The sequence below is a fragment of the Drosophila sulfurigaster genome, chromosome X (genome assembly GCF_023558435.1).
Source record: "Drosophila sulfurigaster albostrigata strain 15112-1811.04 chromosome X, ASM2355843v2, whole genome shotgun sequence".
Taxonomy (NCBI): domain Eukaryota; kingdom Metazoa; phylum Arthropoda; class Insecta; order Diptera; family Drosophilidae; genus Drosophila; species Drosophila sulfurigaster.
Window position 1 is genome coordinate 27,664,029 of NC_084885.1, and position 22,961 is coordinate 27,686,989.

Below are 22,961 nucleotides of genomic sequence, written 5' to 3' on the forward strand. Positions count from 1 at the left end.
AACTTTGCTGCTTATTCGAGGCACAACTTAACATATCGATAGAATGCTGTCATCGATAAAGCAACTCGTAATGCATTTGAAATATCCGTTTGAAATGCGATATCAATTTAATATCATTGACAGAGTTAAATCTATTTGTTTATTTATCAACAAGATTATTATGAGAACTTCTAAAAACAGTTTTAAAATATATACTATCGATTATTAGCAGTTATCGATAATTAATTAACTTCTTTAACTCTTTAACTTTGCTAACACTCAATGATAAGTCGCTTACTTGGCATCACTTGATCAATAATGCAGTGCAACATAATATTCCACAATTCCTGTATTTGAAAATGATAAACGATAAATTACGGTAATCGATAGGCATACTATTGGCAATCACAATCGATTTGTGGCTTATGCGAAGAGTTTAACGCATTATTTATTTAAGAGAAAGAGAGAGTGGGAGTGGGAGCGACATAGATAGAGGGAGTGTGAGTACATTAAGATTGCAGCAGCATCTGCTGACCATTCGCGTGCTGCTTCTTCTTCTACTCCTCCACCTTCTCCTCCCCCTTTTCCCACCCTCCGCTTGCGCCACAGCTGCTTAGCTGGCAGCTGCCCTCCCCCCGAAAATCCAGTGACGCCTCCGCAACGTTCGTATCGTTGTTCAAATTAAAAATTCATAAAAGCAAAAATGTGGAATTATTGTGATAAAATAAACACAAGAAACGAAGCCGCAACTACGTGAATAAAAGAAAGCGAAGCGGATATGAAAGACATCCATAGAGTGCGCGGGGGTAGCGGGGGGAAGGCGTGCAAAAAAAAAGAACGTGACATTGGCCTGGCCACTATAGAGAGAGAGAAGGAGAGAGAGAGCGAGAGATTGGGTCTGAGGCTGATGATGTGGATAAAATAAACATAGGACATTGGTTTCGCTTCGCCGAGGGGAAGGAGTCAGCTCTAAAGAATAGCCCAAGAGATAGGCGAAAGGGAGGGAAGAGCGAGAAAGAGAGCGAAGAGCGGAGGGAAGACAGACGAAAGCGTGTTTAAACATTAAAAGGACCATTAGATACGCCTTAAAGTATGCTTCAAGTAGATTATCTTCCATCAGTTTTGTTTGCTTACTTGGAATTGTTTCGCTTCATTTTTCTCGTTTGCAAACACACACACACACGCACATCTCTATTTGGTGTACTTTGTGTGTGTGTGTGTGTCCTTTCCACAGAGAGCTCAAGACGCTTGCTCTTGGCTTTACTTTACTTTACTGTAAGGCGTCATTTGCTGCGACTCTCGCTCCATTTAGAGCTAGCTAGCCAGGGATCTTAACAGAGGACGCTGCTCGGCGTTATTATAAATTGTGCGCGTGTCCTTGTAAAATAACATGAACTGAACCTAGAGGCCAGCTATTGCCCATCCACCTCACCTCACCTCACAGTGGTTTCGCCTCCCTCTCCCTCTGCTGACTGCTTCTTAAATTACCAAGAGTGCGCGTTTTGTGGCGCTTATTGCTTTCGCCTCGCTCTTGCGCCTCAGCTTTTGACTGATGAGGACCTAAAGCCAACAGAGGAGGACGAGAGTGGGGAGTGAGGCGTGCCTATAGTTAGCCATAGCTAAGCACATTTAGCCTTGACTCGATTTAAAGCCACAGCACACACACTTTTAATGCCGCTCAAAGTCAACTATTTAAGTCGAACAACTTCAAAATTTTGCACTAATTACACAGTTTTGTAATGCGCAGGTTAAGTCATTAAATAAATATAGATGTAAAGAAAAACTTATACAAAATGAAAATGTCAAATTAATTCTATTTATACTTCCAATATTTCTATAAATACAGTAGAATCCGGTTATAACGACGCCGCTTATAACGTCCGTCCGGTTTTTGAGACGAAAATTCGATGACTTCTTGGGTCCCCATACAAATTAAATTGATTAAAACATAAATTAGTTGCATTTTAAAAAACCTTTGGCAACCATAAAATAAACAAAATGTTATTTTTCAACTTTTGGTTTGTGTAGGTGTTCCGGATATAACGACGGTCCCTTGAAAGTCGCTATAACCGGATTCTACTGTATTAGTTAAATTCTTGATGTTTGCATATTTGAAACAAATAATGAAAGAGAATAATAATTAAAAATAAAATATTACGAATATTTATAATTGTGAAGCAATTTAGTGCTACAAGTGAGTCTGATATTTAAACTTAAACTTCAAATCTTAGAAATGTATTTATTTATTTCTGTCAATTAAATATTTCTACTGTCAATAATAACATTCTATGTTTAATCGTATTGCACTTAAGCTTGCATTTATCAATAACGTGCAGTATATTAAAATACTGAAACTTAAACTTGCATTTATCATTAACGTGCAGTATTTAAACATACTGAAACCTAAACTTACATTTATTTATATTGTGTAGTATAGTATTTTAAAATAATAATACCAAAACTTGCATTTATAAATAATGTGCAGTATTTTAAAATACTAATACCAAAACTTGCGTTTTTCAATAACATGCAGTATTTCAACATACTGAAACTATACTCAAATTTGCAATATGTTAATACTAGCAATGGAACTTTAAAATAATCACAACAATAAAAGACAAATTTAATATTAATTATATGTATATTTCATTAATACTAATTTGAATATTAACATATAATATTATTACTAATGAAATATAACTTGCTTTAATCAATAAAGTGCAGTATTTTAAAATACTGAAACTATTCTGGAATTTTCACTATATTAATAGTGTCAACGCATCTTTAAAGTAGTTACAACAAGTAAGAAAGCTACAGTCGAGTGTACTCGACTGTGAGATACCCGCTACCCATTTTGAATAAAAGCAATATATTTTGCGGTATTATTCTCAAAATATACCAAATATACTGCAAAAATACTAAAAATATACCGAATGGTATATGTGGTATATCGATAAAGTACCGCATTCAAAATATACCATAGACGGCTCAATATACCAGATTGTCAGCCAAAGTAACTAAGACCCCTAGTAAGTAGGCGTTTTTGCCTATACAAAAGTATTTCTTTAATAACTTCGACAATTTTTATCTGATCGCAACCAAATTTTCAGCAATAATTCAGGAATCATAACTACTATAGTTATTATTATATATACCGAAATTCGCAACTCTAGCTTTAAAATTACGCTTGTTATTCGATTTTTTTGATTTGCGGGGGCGGAAGTGGGCGTGGCAAAAATTTGAAACAAACTTGATCTGCGTGCAAACATAACAAATGCTGTCGAATAAAAATTATAGCTCTATCTCTTATAGTCTCTGAGATCTAGGTGTTCATACGGACAGACGGACGGACACACAGACGGACATGGCTAGATCGTCTCGGCTGTTGACGCTGATCAAGAATATATATACTTTATAGGGTCGGAGATGCCTCCTTTTACCTGTTACATACATTTCCTGTCGGCACAAAGTTATAATACCCTTCTACCCTATGGGTAGCGGGTATAAAAATAAGGAAAAGGAGACTATAGAGTATTCAATTAAAAATACTATCCAAAATATAACATTACCTTAATACAATTACAATTTTTTTTTTATCATTTTTGTCGCGTGAAATCTTGGTGGAAGACAAAGTATGAAAATTGTGAATTTCATAATCTTTTAACTAGTCGCAATTATCGATTCAATTCCATTAAAAAGTCGATGCCAACGCTAATCATTGTCCGGCCATCGATGGCAATTACATTAGCGCCTTGTCAGACTGTGCCGGAGACTTGGACCTGCTGCGGCATGTGTCCCGAATCCATTTTGCTTGCCATTCAAGCTGTGGCTGTGTGTGGAAGTGGCAGTGGCAGTGGCAGTGGCAGACGTGGTCAACGTGCAACGTGTTGTCATGCTCCTGACTCGCCAGCTGCTGGCATATGGCTGGCTCAGTGTGCCACTGGCTGTGGCAATGGCAGCGACTTTGAGCTTCAACTTGCCCAACCTCGATCGGGATGTGGAGCGTCTGGCGAATGCCACAGTTTATGTGGCAAGTCGATACATTGCGGCACGCATCAACACGCTCGCCATTCGCTTCGATTGCCGTGATTGCAATGCCGTCCAGCAGCTGCAACAGAACCAAATGCTCGACCAGATGCTGCAACACTTATCGCCTCACCTCACCATCTACCTCTCGCGTGGTGCGCCACACGACGCCGCCAAGGATTATACGCTCTTCGTGGTGCATCAGGCGGAGGCCTTTGAGTGAGTATTCAACATGAGTTTTCATATGAGCATATGCCTGTTCAAATAATGAACTGTAGCACCAATCTTGCTGTTCATTCAATATTAAATCATGAACAAACTCAAGCACATTATAATTGTGTATAAATTGAGAATCATCTTTTAAATAATGAGATTTTCATTTAGTCTGAAATCATGAACAAACTCTAAAATTTCACACTCATCTTTTAAATAATAAAAGCTGTTCATTCAATCTTAAATCACAAACTCATATAACACTCAACTTTTACACAACAAAAACTGCAATTATCTGCAATAGTGCATTTAAGTGCAACTTCTTTTTCAACGAAAATGAAACGAATCATAATTTTTGTTAGAAGTCATAAACAATTACTACTTAATAATACCCAAGCCAAAAATCGTCCGTTTAAAAAATAATGCTATAATTGGAAATATTCACTTATGGGCAATGCATTTAAGTGAAAGGATGTAAAAAGCAAAGAAACTATATTTTGCAAATTACGAACAGTTTACAAATGGTAGAATTAGCTTTATAAAACTGAACTCTACAAGAATGAAGCTTATTAAATGTTCACATTAACATTACAGTCTTATGCAATTATGTGCAATTGAATGTGAATATGTGAAACTATCTATATTTCAGTGAATAAATCGTAAATTTCGTAACTCCAATGAGTGCAATGTACATTCTGCATGAATGCGAGTTTTATTTGCTTGCAATAATTGAAAATATGCAGTTATGTGCAATGCAGTTAAGTGAACAGATGTAAAGAGCAAAGCGATTATATTCAACTAATTACAAATGGTAGATTTAACTTTAGAAAACTGAATTTTACAAGATTAAAGCTTATGACATGATTTTATTTACATGAAATCTTATGCAATTATGTGCAATTAAATGTGATTAGTTGCGACTATCAGCATTTTAGTGAATAAATCGTAAATTTCGTTACTCCAATGTGATTTTTCTCTCACTCTTCAACAGCAATTTCAATGTGAGTGCAACATACATACAGTTTTATTTTCTTGCAATAACTGAAAATATGCATTTATGTGTAATGCAATTATGTGAAAAGATGTAAAAAGCAAAGAAACTAAATATTTCATATTAGAAATGTTTTACGAATGGTAAACCTAAATTTGGAAAACTTAATGAAACTTATTACATACTCACATTTTCGCATAGTGTTTTGCAATTATGTGCAATTAAATGTGATTAGGTGTGACTATCAGCATTTTAGTGAATAAATCGTAAATTTCGTTACTCCAATGTCATTTTTTTTTTTTACTCTTCGACAGCAATTTCAATGTGAGTGCAACATACATTCTGCACGAGCACGAGTTTTATTTTCTTGTCGTGCTCGTCGCACGGCAATCGGAGTCGAAGCTGCATGACTCGGTGCGTCACATTTGCTCGATGGCACTGCAAAGTCGCGTTATCAATGTGGTTGTGTTGACGATGCGCTACAATGGCGAAATTGCCCTCTATGCGTACAAGCTCTTCAACGAACACTGCTCGCCGAGCATTAATGCCTATCAGAGTAATCGATTTCTTGCCAGCGGAAGTCTGATGCGCGATGAGCTTTTTCCGCTGCGCTTCACCAATCTCAGCAATTGTGCCCTGAATGTGACGGCACATCAGCTGCCGCCGCATTTCATGTATCAGCCGGCCGATGGTGCCCCATTGCCTGTGGACGGCAAGTTTATCGAGTTGGATGCACTGCGCGGCATCGATGGCGAGCTGTTGCGACTGCTGGCGACTGCACTGCGATTTCGTGTGCGTCTCATGATACCGAGCGATAAAAGCGAAATCTTTAGTGAAGACACCATCAACGGCTGCTTTGCTCAGGTAAATATCGATAGTCTTTTATTGACAACTTGAAGATAGAGTTTTTCAATCCCTATTCCTATACAAGTGAAATCATTAATGAAAACAGTCAAACACAACAGCAAATGTAGCGATGAAATCGTAGCCAAGTACTTCGATAGATGTTATCTATCGATGGTAAGTCATTACCAAAGTATTGATAGTATTTCACGATGCATTTTATAGATCTATCTGACAGCAGCTAACAAAACTATAACTATATTGCTTGTCGATGCTTTAAGCTAGGCTTTAATTGTCATCGATATTAAATCTATAGCAAAAAATGGCATAAAATCTATCAAATCACTCCTATCGATAGTAAACATTGACTAGTTTCAATGGATTTTCTACATACTTTACGGTAATTCCTAATTGTTATCAATAGTAAAGTAATATCGATGACATAAGTATCAAATTCTGTTTTACATATTATACTAAACTATCATCTCTTGTATACGAGTATATAACATATAGTTAGACATTAAATCGCTGTTATCGATTCTATACATTGATAAGATTCAATGGATTTCCTACAATTTGGCACACGCTGCTAGTGACGAGTATGTTTCTCGATACTTCACGATAATACTTAAATCTTATCAATAGTAAAGTAATATTGAGGACATTATAAAAACCATGAGCAAATCTATAAACACCATCTTTGTTATCGATAGTATTGCTTTAGTTAGACATTATTAATTACCAATTCGTTGTTATCAATGGTATACTTTGATGATGAAGATGCCTGTCGACACTTCACGATAATACTAAATTATTATCAATAGTATAGTAATATAGAATGTATTAATATTTAATTCTTGTCGATATTAAAGTAACACTGAAGACATTATAAATATCTTTATATCACTCAAACTTTTGCACATTCCACCTCAACTGTTATCGATAGTATTTCATTGTGAAACTTAACATTGTTTTCTTCAATTCACAGCTCGCTGCTGGCAAAGCGGACATTGCAATCGGGGGCTTCAGCGGCTCGGACAATCGTCGCATGCAGTTCACCACGTCGGTGGTCTATCACCAGAGCTACTTCATCTTTGTGGTGCGCAAGGAGCGCTACTTCGGACCCTTTGGCCAACTGATGCGTCCCTTCGGCCACAAAGTGTGGCTGTGTCTGCTGGTCAGCTTTCTGGTCGCCCTCATGTGCGCTCGCTGCCTGGGCCGGCGAGTCGGACTCAAGCATCCGCTGGAGAATCTGCTGGCCTCAACGATTGGCAATGCGGTGCCGGTGCATCGCTTGCCACGTGGCGGCTTCTTGCGACACATGGTTGCAAATTGGTTGCTGCTCACGCTGGTGCTGCGTTGCGCCTACCAGGCAAAGCTGTTCGATGTGCTGCGCACTCATCCCTACAAGCCGCTGCCCATCGGTCTGGCCGGATTGCTGCAGGCGAACTACACGTTGATTAGCACCGGGTATCATGACTTCTATCTGCACGAATTGACGCGTGTGAGTAATGGCAACTTCTCGCAACGTTATATGTTGGTGCAGCATGCACCGCTGGGCGCCAGAGTTGCCACCATTTCGCTGCTGAACAATCTGGCCCATTGGAATATGCAACATCGGAACAGCAGTCACTTGACCTACGTCCGCGAGCCCATCTATCTGTATCAGCTGGTCATATATTTTCGACAAAATTCCTTCTTCAAGTTCACCTTCGATCGCAAGATTAACCAGCTGCTCAGCTCGGGAGTCATGGCGCACATTGAGCGTCGCTATCTGCAGGTCTCGTATGCCGATCTTGATTACAATATTCGGCTGGTGCCGCGCATCACCAACAAAATGCTGCGTGGCGTTTATCGATGTTTTATCGTGATCATGGGCGTGGCCAGCGGCCTCTTTCTGCTCGAGCGTTTGGCATTGCGTTGCCGCTGCTTGAGGCGACTCTTCGACAGGCTGCAGTGAAGAGCATGAAGAGAGAGGTCAGGGAAATGGAAATGGAAGAAAGCTGATTTAGTCTCTTCGGAAATATGTTAGCCAGCTTTTAAGCTATCCTCTGTCTTATTTTAAGTAGCTTGCATTGAGCGGCATAAGTTTAAAATAATATATTCAACTTATAAAAACACACAAGCTATAAAATTACGTAATATGGTGGCAAATATTTGCAGTTTCTAGCCATAGCATTATGTAACAAAATTATAAATAAAGTATAGTTTTTTTTTTTGCAAAATAGTACAGCAGTTTTGTTTTTATTTATAGATCTGTCCATTCTTTGTACTCATTGCTTTCAAGCAATCACAATGAAAAGTCGTTAAAGTACATTAGTGTCTAATTGTACATAATGCTTTAAATTAAAAAATATATATTCCTACTACATACTTTTCAATTTTAATATTTCTAGTTAAGATATTAGATAAATAAAACCTTTTTTTTCAGATAATATTTGGCATCATATTCTATACAAATTAAATGGAAACGAGTAGGAAAGCCACATTCACTCGCTACCCATTTTGAATAAAAGTAAAACAGTGCGGTATTATTCTTAAAATATGCCAAACAATATACCGAAAAAATACTAAAATGTATATTAAATGCTATAATCGGTATATTGTTATAGCATTGCATACAAAATATACCATAAAGTACTGAAATATACCAGATTGTCAGTCAAAGCAAAAGTATTTCTTAAATAACTTACTTTATTTTAGTATAATATATCGTAGTATATACAGAATATTATAGAATTAGTATATATAGTATATTTTATTCCTACTACAATTATTATTAAAAAATTTGTTTTATTTTAAGGAAACCTTCTATTCCTTCGCCTGTCATCATTATCATATTTTATGCCTCTAATATAAATTTATTTTTAAATAATCAATATTAGAACTACTTAAACGTTTTTCTACGCAAGAGTATGCAATGTTCGGTGGCTTTGCTTGCTTGTTAGTTGATAAGCTGTTGGTTGTTAGCTGTATCCTTGCCACATGCTGCACATGCTGGGTACTTTCAACGGATTTGTTAGCCTTAAAAATTGATTTAAGTCTTGTAATGCATGGCCAGCAGCCACGCCCCCCGTCCGCCTGCCTCCTCCACATGAGTGTAGTGTATGCTAGTGTGTGTGTGTGTGTGTTTGGGGCAAGCGGCAACTGGCCAAGCGGCACGGAGCGCCACTTGAGTTAAGCTGCGCAAACGTTTGCATAATCACGTTCCAATTTAAATTGCTCTATTTGCCGCTTGCTCTCTGCTCTGCTCTCCTTCTCTCCCTCTCGCCGCTCGCTGCCTGTAACATAAGTGGCAAAAGTGGGTGGCGGGGGGGCAGATGTGGCAAATGCATGCGGCAAAGGCGTTGGCGTTGGCATCTCTCAAATTGGAAAAACTGGACAATTTTTATTAGCTGTCGCCGCTGGAGCGTGGCTGTTGATGCTGCCTGTCCGTCCGTCTGTCCGTCCGCCCGTCCGTCTCTCCATCTGTCCATTCGAACAATCCAACACCACACAATCGAACCTCCCTTGGACTGTATTCTCCCCCTTTCCTGTTCTTGCCACACTCCAGAGCACTTCTCATTTGTTTGTCGAGTGTGTAGAGAACTATGGCAAAATGTGATTGTGATTTCTACGACTATCTCGCAGTTCGTCCATTTCCATTTCCATTTCCATTTTCCTCATTCCCATTCAATGCCATTGCTTCGTCTTTCACAGCTGCAAGGAATTAAGGTGATAGCTTCTCGCATAGCATGTTTTTAAAATAGCTCTTAACTCGCATGCGGTACAAATAAAATTACAAAAAAGTACATGCAATCGAGTCGACTTGTCTTGCATCACTCAACTAATGCCTTCAAATACCATTTTAGCTGTCTCATTTACTGCAGCACAGACAAATTAATCGCGATAGTGTTCAAAAATTGTTTTGCTATTTGGCACATTGCGAATAAGTTGGCTCAATAGTTGCATAGAAACTAGTTCACAACGAATGGTATACATATGTATAATATAGTATATTTTGAGAGTTGTAGTATATTAATATACCAAACTAGTTCACTAAGAATCTTTCTTGTGCAATTGCAAAATGTTAAACAAAAATAATTAATTGAAAATATATATAATATAGTATATTTTGAGAGTTGTAGTATATTTATATACCAAACTAGTTCACTAAGAATCTTTCTTGTGCAATTGCAAAATGTTAAACAAAAATAATTAATTGAAAATATATATAATATAGTATATTTTGAGAGTTGTAGTATATTAATACACCAAACTAGTTCACTAAGAATCTTTCTTCTTCAATTAAAAAAGTTAAACAACAATAATTAATAAATAATATATGTATATAATATAATGAGAGTTGTAACATAGCAAATACTCGTTTAGCATTTGGTATTTTTAAATTTTTTATGGTACACTGAATGTACAAATTGAACTGTTTTTTCGGTACTCTTAATAATTAGTAATTAACTAATTAATACAAAATGAATATAATGTAGTGTATTTTGAGAATTTTTCGTATATTTGCATACCAAATGTAGTATTTGCCATATTTAAATAAATGACACATTAATTTGGTATATTTTAACAATAATACCGAGAATTAAAAATAAATATGATATAGTTTATTTTCTTTAGTTGTAGCACGTAAATATACCAAATAAATATATTTATAAATTTAATGATGCATTTATTTGGTATGCTCAAGTATTTCTTCGGTATTATTATTTGGTATATTTCAACGATAATACCACTTTCACATTGTTTCGATATTATTTATTTATTTATTATTATTTGCAAGTGGGTATCTCAAAGTTGAGTCCACTCCAAATTAGCTTTACTTGTTTCCTTATTTTTTATTGCAACGTCAATTTTGCAATTTAATAAAAATAGACTTGAAAACTCAGCTCATTATTCTCCGTCAAATAAAAGTCATTAAATTTTTAAAATGCTCTTTTGATCCACAAATTTACTACACTTTCGATACAGTTGATCACAATAGCGTTTACCAATTAATGAGTGATTAAATCGATAAATTTATGCACGCTTGTACCGAAATTAAACTAAACAGATTGCCCAACGAATTTCACCAACGATTGCACTTCTCATTGCGAATAATGGGAAAACCGCTAGAGCCGTCATCCGCTTTGCATTTGACTGGGGAAACTCTGAGACCGATGCCCGGATTGGGTTGATTGCGATGATATTTGATCGTCAGCACTTCCCAGTCAAAGATCTGTGCAGGAGTCGCGCACAACTTTAAGAGTAAATGGCGAAACATTTTGCGCAGCATATTATAATCGGGATCGGCATTGAAAGTCAACTGATGGCAATAGTTGAGATACATGAGAAATTCGCTGGGAAAACCTTTGCACAATTTCTCATTGCTAATAGAACGTTTGAGTTCATGGATGCGTTCGTATTTCTGCTGTTTGGTTGAGGCCTTAATGCCCTGCCACGGCAAATTGCCTCGCAGAAAATAGACGAGCACATAGCCCACCGAGATGAGATCATCGCGACGGGATTGCTCGACACCTTCGTGCGATGAGATCGAGGTGAAGCGAGCGGTGCCCGTTAAACTGCAGTTCTCACGATACGGAATGTGGACTTGGGTATTGGGATCCCAATACTTCTTCGACAAACCGAAATCAATGAGATGCACTCGCTTGCTGCTGATATCGCGACCAATTAGGAAATTATCCGGCTTGATATCGCGATGGACAAAGCCACGATTATGCACTTGCTCCAGACGCAACAGCATCTCATTGGCCAGCATCAGCACCGTCTTCATGGTGAACCGACGACTGCAAAACTCAAAGAGATAGTTGAGCGAGGGACCCAACAGCTCCATGACCAGAGCACAATAATCATCCTCCTCACTAAAGAAATAAATTTGCGGCAAACCGCGAGCCGGTCGAATGGCCCGATACACTCGATGCTCATAGGCCAGCTGCGGATGCGGTGCACCGGCTTTCTCCACCTTGATGGCAACCTGTTCGCCGGTGTTGAGCGACACGCCGAGAAAGATGTCGCCAAAGCTTCCGCTGTCGAATTGCCCCAGCACCTTGTAGTCGCCCACAAAGAATTCGCGCACTTCGCTGGCTCTGATCTTTTCCATTTCGAGCAGCTGGAAATTCAAGTTAAATCTGTTTGCAATTTACGTGAATTTGCGAAAGTGTAGAAAAACTTCAAATACAAAACTCTGATTACTACTCAAATTGTTTTCAAAAACTGGCAATAAACTCCCGTGACAATTGAAGCAGCTGTTTATCACAATTTTAATTTAAAGAACATTAAAAGCTCATTAAAGTATTAGAAGCTGCTTATCACAGTTTTAACTTTAACGTTCATAAAGTTAATTAATATGTAAGGCTTAAAGCTGAAAATAAGCAGCTTTAAGCTCAAAGCTAGTAAAGCACATTAAAGCTCATTTCATTTCGGACGCAATTCAAGATACAGTTTAAGATTATAACTTAAGCTCTTCAAAAGTACTTTGAGTTTAATCAAGCTACAAACCAGCTTGCCATACCACATTTTGAAGCCGAGATGAAGAGCAACAGCTTTAAGCTCAAAGCTTATGAAGCACATTTCATTTCAGATGTTAGTTACTCAATTCAAGATACAAATTTGTTATATTATATTTAAGTTGAATATTCTAACTCTTATTTATGTAGCCTACCAAATCTACTTCAAAATTATTGCAAAAGTACTTCAAAAGTACTTTTAATCAAGCTTCACAAGAGCTTTCTATAACACATTTTAAAATCGCTCTCTTTATTTATAATATATTAGTTGTTATCATCAATAAAGTCTATGCTCATCGAGTTTGATCGGGGGATTTTCAATTGCAAGCAGCAACAGCTCTAAACGCAACAGCATTAACTTTCATTAAAGTAAGAGAAGCTAAAACTTTTGCTTTGTGTATGCCCTAAATTGGAAGTTAAAGCTGACTCATCAAATGTATTGCGAGCAATCTAATAATCGATTAGTTTGATTTGATTAAAGGCAACTTGAGTCCACATTACACATCAACGTTTAAATGCTGTTTGAGCTGTGTGAAAATTGAGACGAGGAATGTGTTGTAAAGTTGTTGTTTTGTTGTTCTGTCTCTCTCTTGTTTTTTTTTTAAAGCTGTAAACGAGACAAGTTCGATGATGATTGCGGCTGATGGCCTGACATGTTGTCAGACTTGACGGACAAACTCCCACACACACAGACATCGAGTGTGTGCGTGTGGGTGTGTGTGTGCGTATCGATTATCTGTGCCGTTCACGACACGCAGACGGCGACAATCCGTAGACGGAATGCGAGAATGGAGGCGGAGACGGAGTTCGAGATGGAGAAGTACAAGGAGATGGAGATGGAGACTCAACTCGAGGATGTTGTGGGGTTTTGTTGCTCCTTGCTCGTTGCTCGACGGATCAACTAGCCAGTAATAATGTCTTTCGCTGACATTTGACATTTTGGCTATATTTCACTCACTTTGTGACAACTGGCAACTTGGCATTCAAATATAACCCAGAGCCGCCAGCAATGGCCCAGGGAACCAAACGAAGTTTCTGTCTCTGTCTGTGTCTGTCTCTGTGCCTGAACACTTCCCTTCCCATCCTGATGCCTTGGTACGTTGCCGTTGCCGTTGGGTTCTCTGATAGCAAAACTGACTGAATCTATAGCCAGTTTCAGTAGCCAGCGCAGTCATTCATTCAAGCTCAGATGTTTAAGAACAATAAATTTGTGTGCGAGACGACGTCGAGACAAGTGTGTGTGTGTGTGGGTGGGGTGAGTGTTTGTATGTGCGTAATGCATTTGTATAGTAGACAAACCAAATGTTTGGCGATCTGTCCGCCTGTCTCTTCTTAGGTTCGTCAATCTGCCTATTCGACTGTCTGTCTGTCTGTCCGTCCGTCCGTTCGACAATCTGTCTGGCCGTCTGTTCACAAGCTTCACTGTCTCTTCTTCTGGCAATTGTCTCTCCGTCTGTCCGTTGGTACAGAGCTAAAAACTATCCTTGAAATATTTTAAGCCTAACCTGGATTTTCTGAATTATGCATTTGAACCTAAGTTGCTAAATTAATTCGGTTTCAAGACAAGCTTCTTTTTTGACGCTTAACCAATTGTCTTCTTATCTATCCTATCCGTTTGTACAGAGGGAAAAAACGATCCTTGACAAAATGATATATTTTAAACTGTTGTGTTTAGCCTGGATTTTCTTAATTATGCATTTAGGATTCACTTGAGAAATAAATCCGGGTTTAAGAGATTCAAACTCTCGACGATTCGGTGGTTAGTATTTAAAAAGTATTATATAAGGAGATAAATATTTTAGGAGTAGCATTAAACAAAGAAGTGCAATTGAAACGTGAGTTAAAAAGCGGATCAGATTTAGTAAAAATTACCAAATTTAAATCCTCATTTGAAACTTTTTCGCGATTGAAAAAGTCAAGTATCTTCATCAGATATTGACACCGTTCCGGATTGAATTCAGGGTAATTATTCATGATTTTTTTCGTTCGGTGTAGCTTTGTTCCCATCTCTGTGTCTCTCTGTTTGTCTTTCCGTCCGTCCGTCCGTTCGTCTGCCTGCCTGCCCGCCTGCTTGTCCTCCCCTCTGCGCCTTGACAAGACTGGAGGCGACATATTTGAGTCAAACAGAAGCCACCGCATCGTTGTCGTCGCCGTTGTCGTAACCGGAATCCGCAGCCAAAGCCCCTGGCTGGAATCGGAATCGGAGTCAGAGACAGAGTCAGAGTCAGCATCAGCATCAGTGTCAGAACTGCAACCAGAGCTCTTGTGGTGGCCATTATCATCAATGGCAGACGACGGCATTTACATCATAACGAGGCGATGCGATGCGATGTGAGGCGAGTGGAGGTGAGGCAGGTACGGAGGCTGATGGATGGACAGATAACCAGCATTAGCATTAGCGCCGCACAGGCTGCGATTGCAGCGCGCTAAGTTCGAATAGTTGCTCCTCCGAAAAGGAGGAGAAGAAGGAGGCGGAGGCGGAGGAGGCATGCCATGTGAACATGCGGGTAAATTATCTTTTCATTTCCGTCAACGTCCTGTGTGTCCTGCTGCTTCTGCTGCTGCTGTGTCCTGCATCCAATTGCCATGTTCCACTCATCGCGTTCAATTGTTGGCTCTCTTAAGCTTTTTAGCAATCAGTCCTGCGTTCCCAATCCCCAATCCCCATTCGCCATTTCTCCTCTCTCTCATCCGCTTGTCCTCTTGTTGACTGCACCCCTTTTCGCTGTGCCACGCTCTTCTCAAGTCCAACGTCGAGATTCATTAAGGATGCCGCGAAAGGACAACGGGGCCAAAACAATGGCCATTTTGCTGGTCGACGCGTGTGCGCCTCTTAAAAGCGGCTTAAATCAAATTTTCGTTTCGCTAATTGTCTCATCAAATTACACACAGACACAACAACAACAACAACAACAACAACAAGAACACGGAACACATCCGTTCTCAGCACAGAGCAAGTAAGCAAGCAAGCAGGAGTAAGTATGCTTTTGGCATTCATTAATCATTTATCGAGGCAGCGCATTTCTCGATAACGATTGATTGCGTGAAACGCTTGCGAAAGAAGCATAAGCATAATGAACAGACGATTATCGAGTTATCGATAGTCGAGCCAATAATACCAAAGCTTATCGGGCTTAGATTTGAAGTCTATATATAATTTATGATTTCGTCAAGTTCATAAATATTTCCTGCTAAGTTTTGTCATTTTATTAAGTTGCCATATTGATAGCATAAAAATGGCTTTCTTAACTAAAGTATGCATTAAAGAAGTAAGAAATATATACCTGATTAATATACCGAAAAAAATAATTAAATATACTGAAGACTATATTTGGTATATAACGCAAATATGGCATAATAATATAAGATATGCATAAGTTATGTAAAAAAAAGTAAAACAAATATATTCCTAATCATTATAGTGAACACTATTCTTTGTATATAATAGAAATATGGTTTAATAAACTAAAATAGCAAAAAAAACAAAGTAACTAAAAAATATACCTAGTTAATATACCGAATTAATTATTATTAAATATTATGAAGACTAATTTTTGTTAGATAACAGAAATATGGTGTAATAAAATAAAATAAGCATTCAATGGCGAGAAATCTACAAAAAATATTCCGAATTAATATACCGAAAAATAATTAAGTATAGTGAAAACTATTTTTTTGGTAGATAACAGAAATATGGTTTTCTAAATCTGCTTGAAGAAAGTAAGAAATCTAAAAAAAATACCTACCGAAAAATATTTAAATATACTGAAGACTGTTTTTGGTATATCAATATACCATACATTACGAAATATGCAAGATTTTTATCCAAAGCAACTCAGACCCGTCAACATTAGATCTCTTTGATGAATAACGAACATTTAAGGAACATTACACCTGCAAATTTTAATTAAAGTAGTGTAAAAAAGATGACGTAATGCACATATTAAACGATTTAGTAAAAAAAACGTTTCAATATGTTTACAATATTCACAAAAAGTATCATTACAAAAAGCTCAATTTGTGGATGATTGATTGAGTCTTTGACAGCGTTTGATTAAGCTGATTAATCAAGAGCTAAATAAAGCAATGCAATGTAAAGTAAATGAAATGCCAATGATTGTTATCGATAAACGCGACATACAGATGTGTGTAAAACAGATGTGAGTGAAAAGGTGAACTGAGTGTGTGTGTTTGTCTGCCTCAAAACGAGTTGCATGCTTAATTTGCAACGAATTCCCCAACGCGTTGTGATAACTACCGAATATGAACGTGACAAAAGTTGTTGATGACAACAACAACAACAGCAACAACAACAACAATAACTACAGCAACAAAGAAGAGACGAAAGTGCAATTGCAATGGAGTAAGAGATCAGCCTGGATGAAAAGGAGAGAGAGGCAAAGAGATGGAGAAGGGTGGCAACTCTGCCGCACAACAAACAGCAAAATAGAAATGACTTTAATAGCTCATCAATGATTCAAGCGGAAATCCGGGCTGTCCAAGTGCAGTCGGTTTATTGGATACCGGAAAGGCATTATGTTGCCGCTTGCCGCTTGCCACTTGCCTCTTGCCACTTGCCCCACGTGCCGTTAGTAGCTGCTACCGTTAGTCAGTCGCACAACTCTGCCAGCTACGTTGCCTGCCTCTGCCTCTCTGTCCAGCTATCCATCTGTCTGTATTGTGCCGTGTCTGTTGTTGGCGTCGTCGTTGTCGTCATCGTCGTCAGCATTGTTGCTGTTGTTGTTTATTTGTTTGATTGGGCTGACTGACTGACTGACTGCAGCTATCTCTTTCACACACCCTCTCTCTAGCTCTGTCTCTGTCTCTGTCTCACTCGGTTAACTGACTGTATGTCTGCTTAGCTGAAATGATTTTCACGCTGCCTCCAAAAAGTATGCAACGAAATTTGCATATTGTTTTGCCATACGACAACGCCCTGCAATTTGACAGGCGCCCAACGTGCGGCGTCTATATATATATGTGTATGTATATAGCACCCCATTTTGAGTGGAAATCAACAACTCCCTTTAGCCCTTTTTGCACCTGTGTGTGTGTGTGTGTGTGAGTGTGTGTTAGTGTTGCAGCCACGACCTCTGCGCCGTGTGTGTGCCACGCCCACAGCGCCCCCGTAAGCCACAGCCACAGCGCTCAGGCTAGAGCTGGCTTTATCTGCTAGCCATGTTTGTCTGAACATATCTGGGCATCATTATTATCATCATTATAGATGGCACACGACCAACCAACAACCAACAACCAGCAACCAGCAACCAACAACGACAACGACAACCAGTGGCTATGTGACAGTAGCCCCGCTTGGCTTTTGTATCTCATTTATTATGCAAATCTCAGACCCGGCGCCCAACGAACGAGACACCAACAACAACAACAACAACAACAAAAGATTGAGGGAGGCATATTGGGATTGGGAAATTGGGAAACAAATGGCACAATATGGCCGGCAAATGCTCAGAGCTAGCAACACCAACGCCAAAAGCAACAACATCATCATCAATTGCAAACTGAAAAGTGCAACTTCAACTCGCAACAACCTGTTTTCCTTCCTTCACTTTTGCCATTATTATTACTTCGTTTTTTTGTTTTGTTTTTGCTCTTCTTGTGTGCTGCAATATTTTAAAAAGTAATTTTTGCAAATTGTTGGCAACACATTGGCTTACTGCAATTGTTGCATGTCTATCGTCAGTTTGAATAGCAAAAATCCAGCAAATCGCACTTAAAAGGTCAACACAAAACAAAACGCAAAAATATATACGTATATGAAATCTAATTGGATGCAAGTATCGACTAACAAAGACCCTGTAAGGTTATCGACTTGTGCCCATTTATGTTGAGGCATAGAAATACTTTTATGGAAGAGTTAAACTTACATTTAATAACATCTAGAAAATGTGGTTGATAATTGTAGTTGATGCAGTCCTTAGCAGCTTATTCTTAGAGTTGAGGTATAACACTGAATTATATCTGTAAGATATTAAATGAGAGTAGATATTTAAGAGTATTTCATAAATTAAAAATGAAAAAAAATTAACATAAAATTAACAAATTAATAATTCAATTATTAATTTAATTCAAATTTATATTGTTATCATTAATTTCAACCAATTTCGATAATTCAAAACTTAATAAAATTACGATACATTAAAGCTATCGATAGTACAAATGAAATACGAATACTATCGATAGTTTTTAATTCACATTAGCACTTGTCAAATGAGCAATTAAATGATGGTAAACTAATTTGTTAAAGCAGTTTAATTCAACTTTTTTTTTCCCCATTAATTTTAACCAATTTTGAGAACTTAAAACCTCTTACAATTGAGATACATTGATACTATCGATAGTGCAAGGGAAATATGCATACTATCGATAGTTTTAAATTCGCATTAGCAGTCATCAAAAGGTCAACCAAATGATGATAATGCTGTTAGAGAGCAAACACGAATCAAACACCGCATAATACTTTAATATAGTTCGCAGATCAAGCTGCGACGCGCACCGTGTGCGAGCGAGACAGCGAATGTAAAAAAGGGAGAGAGAACATCGAATGGCCGTTTGGCAATCATAAAAAGTAAATAAAAATTTCAATTTTTATGCACGCTTCAACGTTAATCAATTACGTGATTTAATTGAAAACGCCAAAGTCAATAACAAAAAACAAACACAACAAAAACAAAAAAAAAGAAATATATTGATATATAAATATATATGTATTTATATATATATATTCCTATATAGAATATATACTAGCACTATAAGCCCATGCGTATCGTATATACAATTTGTTTATCTATCAATTTCAAATGTCCAGAGTCTGTTTGTTCTGGCCACTCTTGCTCTTTCTCAACAGCGAACAGCATGGGAGACAATTGAAAAGGACGCACATCGCATTTTCCATTCCCTTTTTCATTTCATTTCATTTCAGTTTCTCTCTTTTTTTTTTTTGTTTGCCAGCGAATTGGTTTTCAATTAACATAAAGCTGGCAAAAATAAAAAATATACGAATGCAACAAAATGTTCAAAAGGGAAAACTGTCTGAAACTGAAGAAGACAAAATGACAGATTCACGATGGATTCGAAATGGAAATTTATTAAGTGCAAATGAAAAGAGATTCCGAGGAACTCAGCGAAACGAGATAAAGGTAGTTAAGTCCGCGAGCAAATAAATACCTCGAGTTAAAAACATTATCTGGCAATTAACAATCCACTAACGAATTTAATAAAGTAACATATTCAAATTGTTAATGAACAGACTACAATAAATCGCAACAAGTTGGCAGCTCTACTACATTTCTAGCTTAGTATTTAATTTAAACTTTATTACGATTCAAATTAGCTTCGAAAGATTAGCTCAAATATTTCTTATATTATTCTTAAGTACAGTCCAAAAACTAGACACGTTTATTTTAATTTGTTAAGCAAGTTGGCAGCGCTGTTCATTTGTGTGAATAAGAGTTGGCATAGCTGAAGTGATAAATTATGGCAGCTTTCTTAAAGACAAGATCCTTTGGCATTTTCCCTGAGCTTTAGAAACAATAATTTGCGACAAGTTGGCAGCTCTACTAAGTTTCTTACGCCATGAGTATTCGATTAAAGATGAATCAGAAAGTATATTAGTTTTGACAAATTAGCTCAAATATTTAAAATATTATTTTTAAGCACAGTACAAAAATTAGACTAATTTCTTTTAGTTTTGTTAAACAAGTTGGCAGCACTGCTCATACATATGTGTGAATAAAAGACAGCTTAGCTTCCACAAATTAGCTCAAATATTATTAAACAAGAGTATTTAATTTTAATTTTGTTCAGCAAGTTGGCAGCGCTGAAGTATAAAACGTTGACAGCCCCGTTAAAACAAATAACCTTTCTTATTACCCATGAGCTGCAGCATTTGCATTGGATTAACAAATACCAATTGCACTATGAATTTGTATCGCAACAGAAAACAAGTTGGCAGCCCTATTAAGTATGCAAATAGTTATCGATAATGTGTGAACGGCGTGGAAGCGATGATGCTGGTGTTCAATTGAGCCGCTTTAAAGGGATGGATGTTCATTAGGCCAACGACGATTAACAATTGAGGCTGTAGATAGTATCTAAAGTATTCCCCACACATTCTCGCCGCACATTGAAGGCATCTTTCACTTCAAAATGCAGCCCAGCGGGAAGGGGAAAAGGACTTTTGCAATGAGGCAGTGAATTGTTTCGACGATGCTTGCGATAGGGAAACAATAAGAACGGCATTCAAAGGCAGCCAAGGAATTCACAGCAATCCAGGCGAGTTCTCTCATCTACAACTTCAGTATGAACGAATGTGTGTCTCTCTCTCTCTCTCTCTCTCTCTGTGTGTGTGTGTGTGTGTGTTGGTTGTGTGTCAAAACAAATTTCATTTCACATTCAATTAAATTAATTTTAACACCATTTGCAGGCGGCAGGACAACAGCAGAAGCAGCACACGAAGATGCCAATGCCAATGAGGACACAGCAGGATGCGAGATGGACGCAAAAGCGAAGGAAAGGGGCAAAGGGGCAAAGGGAAAGAGATGAAGAAGAAGCAGCTGGATATGAAGTTGGAAATCGTCCTCTGATGGCCCAGTTGGGGCTGCTGCTGTGGCACTCTGTGTGGACGTCTGTGGGCGTCACAGTTGCCGCATGCCTTTGCCACGTTTTCCACATTTCTTCGGCTTCTTCACCGTTAATGGTTTTATCTTTTCCTTATTGTTGCCGCTGCCACAAAACGTTGCACCCACCCATAGATCGATCGAGTGGCAAGCGTCCGAGTCCGAGAGTCAGAGTCAGAGCCTCGAGTTTCCGTTCGTTCCGTTTTCGCACAGCGAATTCGAACAGCGAGTTAATATAATTACAGAAATAAAGTCTGGAATTTTAATTAAAACACAACTTCATTTACAGCCGCAGAGCAGACGACAGTCGGACGCTGAACAAATACTCAACTCTCTTGTCCGAGGGAGGGACGGAGAGAGGGAAAGAGGGAGAGAGGGGCAGGTGCAGCCACAATAGACAATGACAAACGAATAGCCGCAGTCGCAAGTCCAACTCGAAACTCAAACTCAAACTCAAACTCGCAACTCGTTCATTCCTGCATTCGGCGCCCAGTTTCAGTTCGAGTGAGTGTCATTTGCTCTAGAAACATTTGCCAAAATAAAATACGAACAATTAAACTTTGTTCAGCTGCTGGCAACGACTTTCAAATACCCTACCCTTTGGTATTTTTAGGTATACCTCATAGTTAAGGAGAAAGATATTTGTAATGTTAATTAAGAATTTGATCGCTTACTTTTGGTTTACGGTTTTTAAAATTTTCTGCAAATTTGCTTTATTGTGTAAGAAGATTGTAGTATTTTTTAATACTAAATGCACTATATTTTGGTATTTACAACACTACCAAATTCATATAGGAATTGTTTTAAGGCGAAGTCGCGTTAAACAAAAGCCAATTGAAAACTCTTTTAATGTAATTTTCGAGGTCTGGGAATGTAAAGTTTATAGCACATTAAATAATGTCAAATAAAAATAAGGTAAACTTTTAACATGCCACTTGTTGTCTCTTAATATCTAGAGAGTATACCAAGTCATTAAATATACTTTAGCATACTAAATAAAGTGTTTATTTTACTATTTTAGAGGCGACTAACTGAACATAATACACTATAAGTTCAATATATCCTCGCATTAGATACACAAATGCACTACAAAATAAGTGAATAAGTCTCAAAACCATATTTGCATGCTGGGTATATTTTATAAAGTTTGCTACAATGTATAATTCTTGATTAGTTTACAGAAGTCTCCAACGCTTGCGAACGTTTGATCGCTATGGAAAGAAATATTAAAAGGAAGTTCAAATTCGAAAATTAGAGTCAGGTGTTGACTGCGTGAGACCTGTTCAATCGTAACAAAATTATAAATATAATAATATAATACGAAAATAATAAAATACAAAACTCAAATTCAATTTTAAGTTTTTCAGAGTACAGTGAAAAAAGTTGATTTATTAATTCAAATATATGAATTCACATATGAGTAATAAATCTTCTTTCACTGGCATTTTGTGTTTGCTTTTCACAACTTGAAAAATATATGAAGCGTAAAAAAAGCAAGTAAATCAATTATAAAATAATATGAAGTATTCATCTACTTTAATATCGTTTAGCTTTTGATGCTGGCTTAGCATAAAAGTTAAGTATTTATGTGAAGAGTCTTGAGGCTTAAGAGAACTTTTCTCCTTATTATTTTTGTGTAGTGAACGGGTCTACGAAAAAGAACACACATGATACAGTTTGTTAATTAACAGGCTTCAGTTAGTCAACTTCATGATTAATAGATTATCTAATGCGTATAATTGATATAGAAGCATTTAATTGTGT

At 37.6% G+C, this 22,961-nt stretch overlaps 2 protein-coding genes and 1 long non-coding RNA gene across 7 annotated transcripts; 2 read left to right on the forward strand and 1 right to left on the reverse strand.

The window, feature by feature from the left end:
* The first annotated feature begins 3,871 nt into the window (after window positions 1-3,871).
* Window positions 3,872-8,012, forward strand: LOC133848792 (uncharacterized). The gene is made up of 3 exons (XM_062284486.1): window positions 3,872-4,224; window positions 5,524-6,073; window positions 7,041-8,012. Exons 1-3 carry the CDS (start codon window positions 3,872-3,874, stop codon window positions 8,010-8,012), a joined length of 1,875 nt encoding a protein of 624 aa, XP_062140470.1.
* A 2,968-nt stretch (window positions 8,013-10,980) lies between these two features.
* LOC133848760 (casein kinase I) lies at window positions 10,981-12,275 on the reverse strand. The gene has a single exon (XM_062284448.1). The coding sequence runs from the start codon at window positions 12,153-12,155 to the stop codon at window positions 11,124-11,126; it is 1,032 nt and encodes a 343-aa protein (XP_062140432.1). The 5' UTR covers window positions 12,156-12,275; the 3' UTR covers window positions 10,981-11,123.
* An 8,641-nt stretch (window positions 12,276-20,916) lies between these two features.
* On the forward strand, window positions 20,917-22,507 carry LOC133848122 (uncharacterized). Of its 5 annotated transcripts, none has more exons than XR_009895224.1 (4): window positions 20,918-20,936; window positions 21,005-21,426; window positions 21,487-21,701; window positions 22,379-22,507. It is a non-coding gene; the product is annotated as an uncharacterized LOC133848122 (long non-coding RNA). The 5 variants fall into 5 exon arrangements; XR_009895225.1 differs by lacking the exon at window positions 22,379-22,507 and adding an exon at window positions 21,766-22,086; XR_009895223.1 differs by lacking the exon at window positions 22,379-22,507 and having other exon boundaries at window positions 20,917-20,932; window positions 21,487-22,087.
* The last annotated feature ends 454 nt before the right edge of the window (window positions 22,508-22,961 follow it).

Bases quoted from the DNA above. Each gene is read 5' to 3' on its own strand.
- LOC133848792 (XM_062284486.1), top strand. From the start codon at position 3,872: ATGCTCCTGACTCGCCAGCTGCTGGCATATGGCTGGCTCAGTGTGCCA. The intron at 4,225-5,523 runs GTGAGTATTCAA...ACTCTTCGACAG, and splicing joins CATCAGGCGGAGGCCTTTGA to CAATTTCAATGTGAGTGCAA. The intron at 6,074-7,040 runs GTAAATATCGAT...TTCAATTCACAG, and splicing joins TCAACGGCTGCTTTGCTCAG to CTCGCTGCTGGCAAAGCGGA.
- LOC133848760 (XM_062284448.1), bottom strand. From the start codon at position 12,155: ATGGAAAAGATCAGAGCCAGCGAAGTGCGCGAATTCTTTGTGGGCGAC.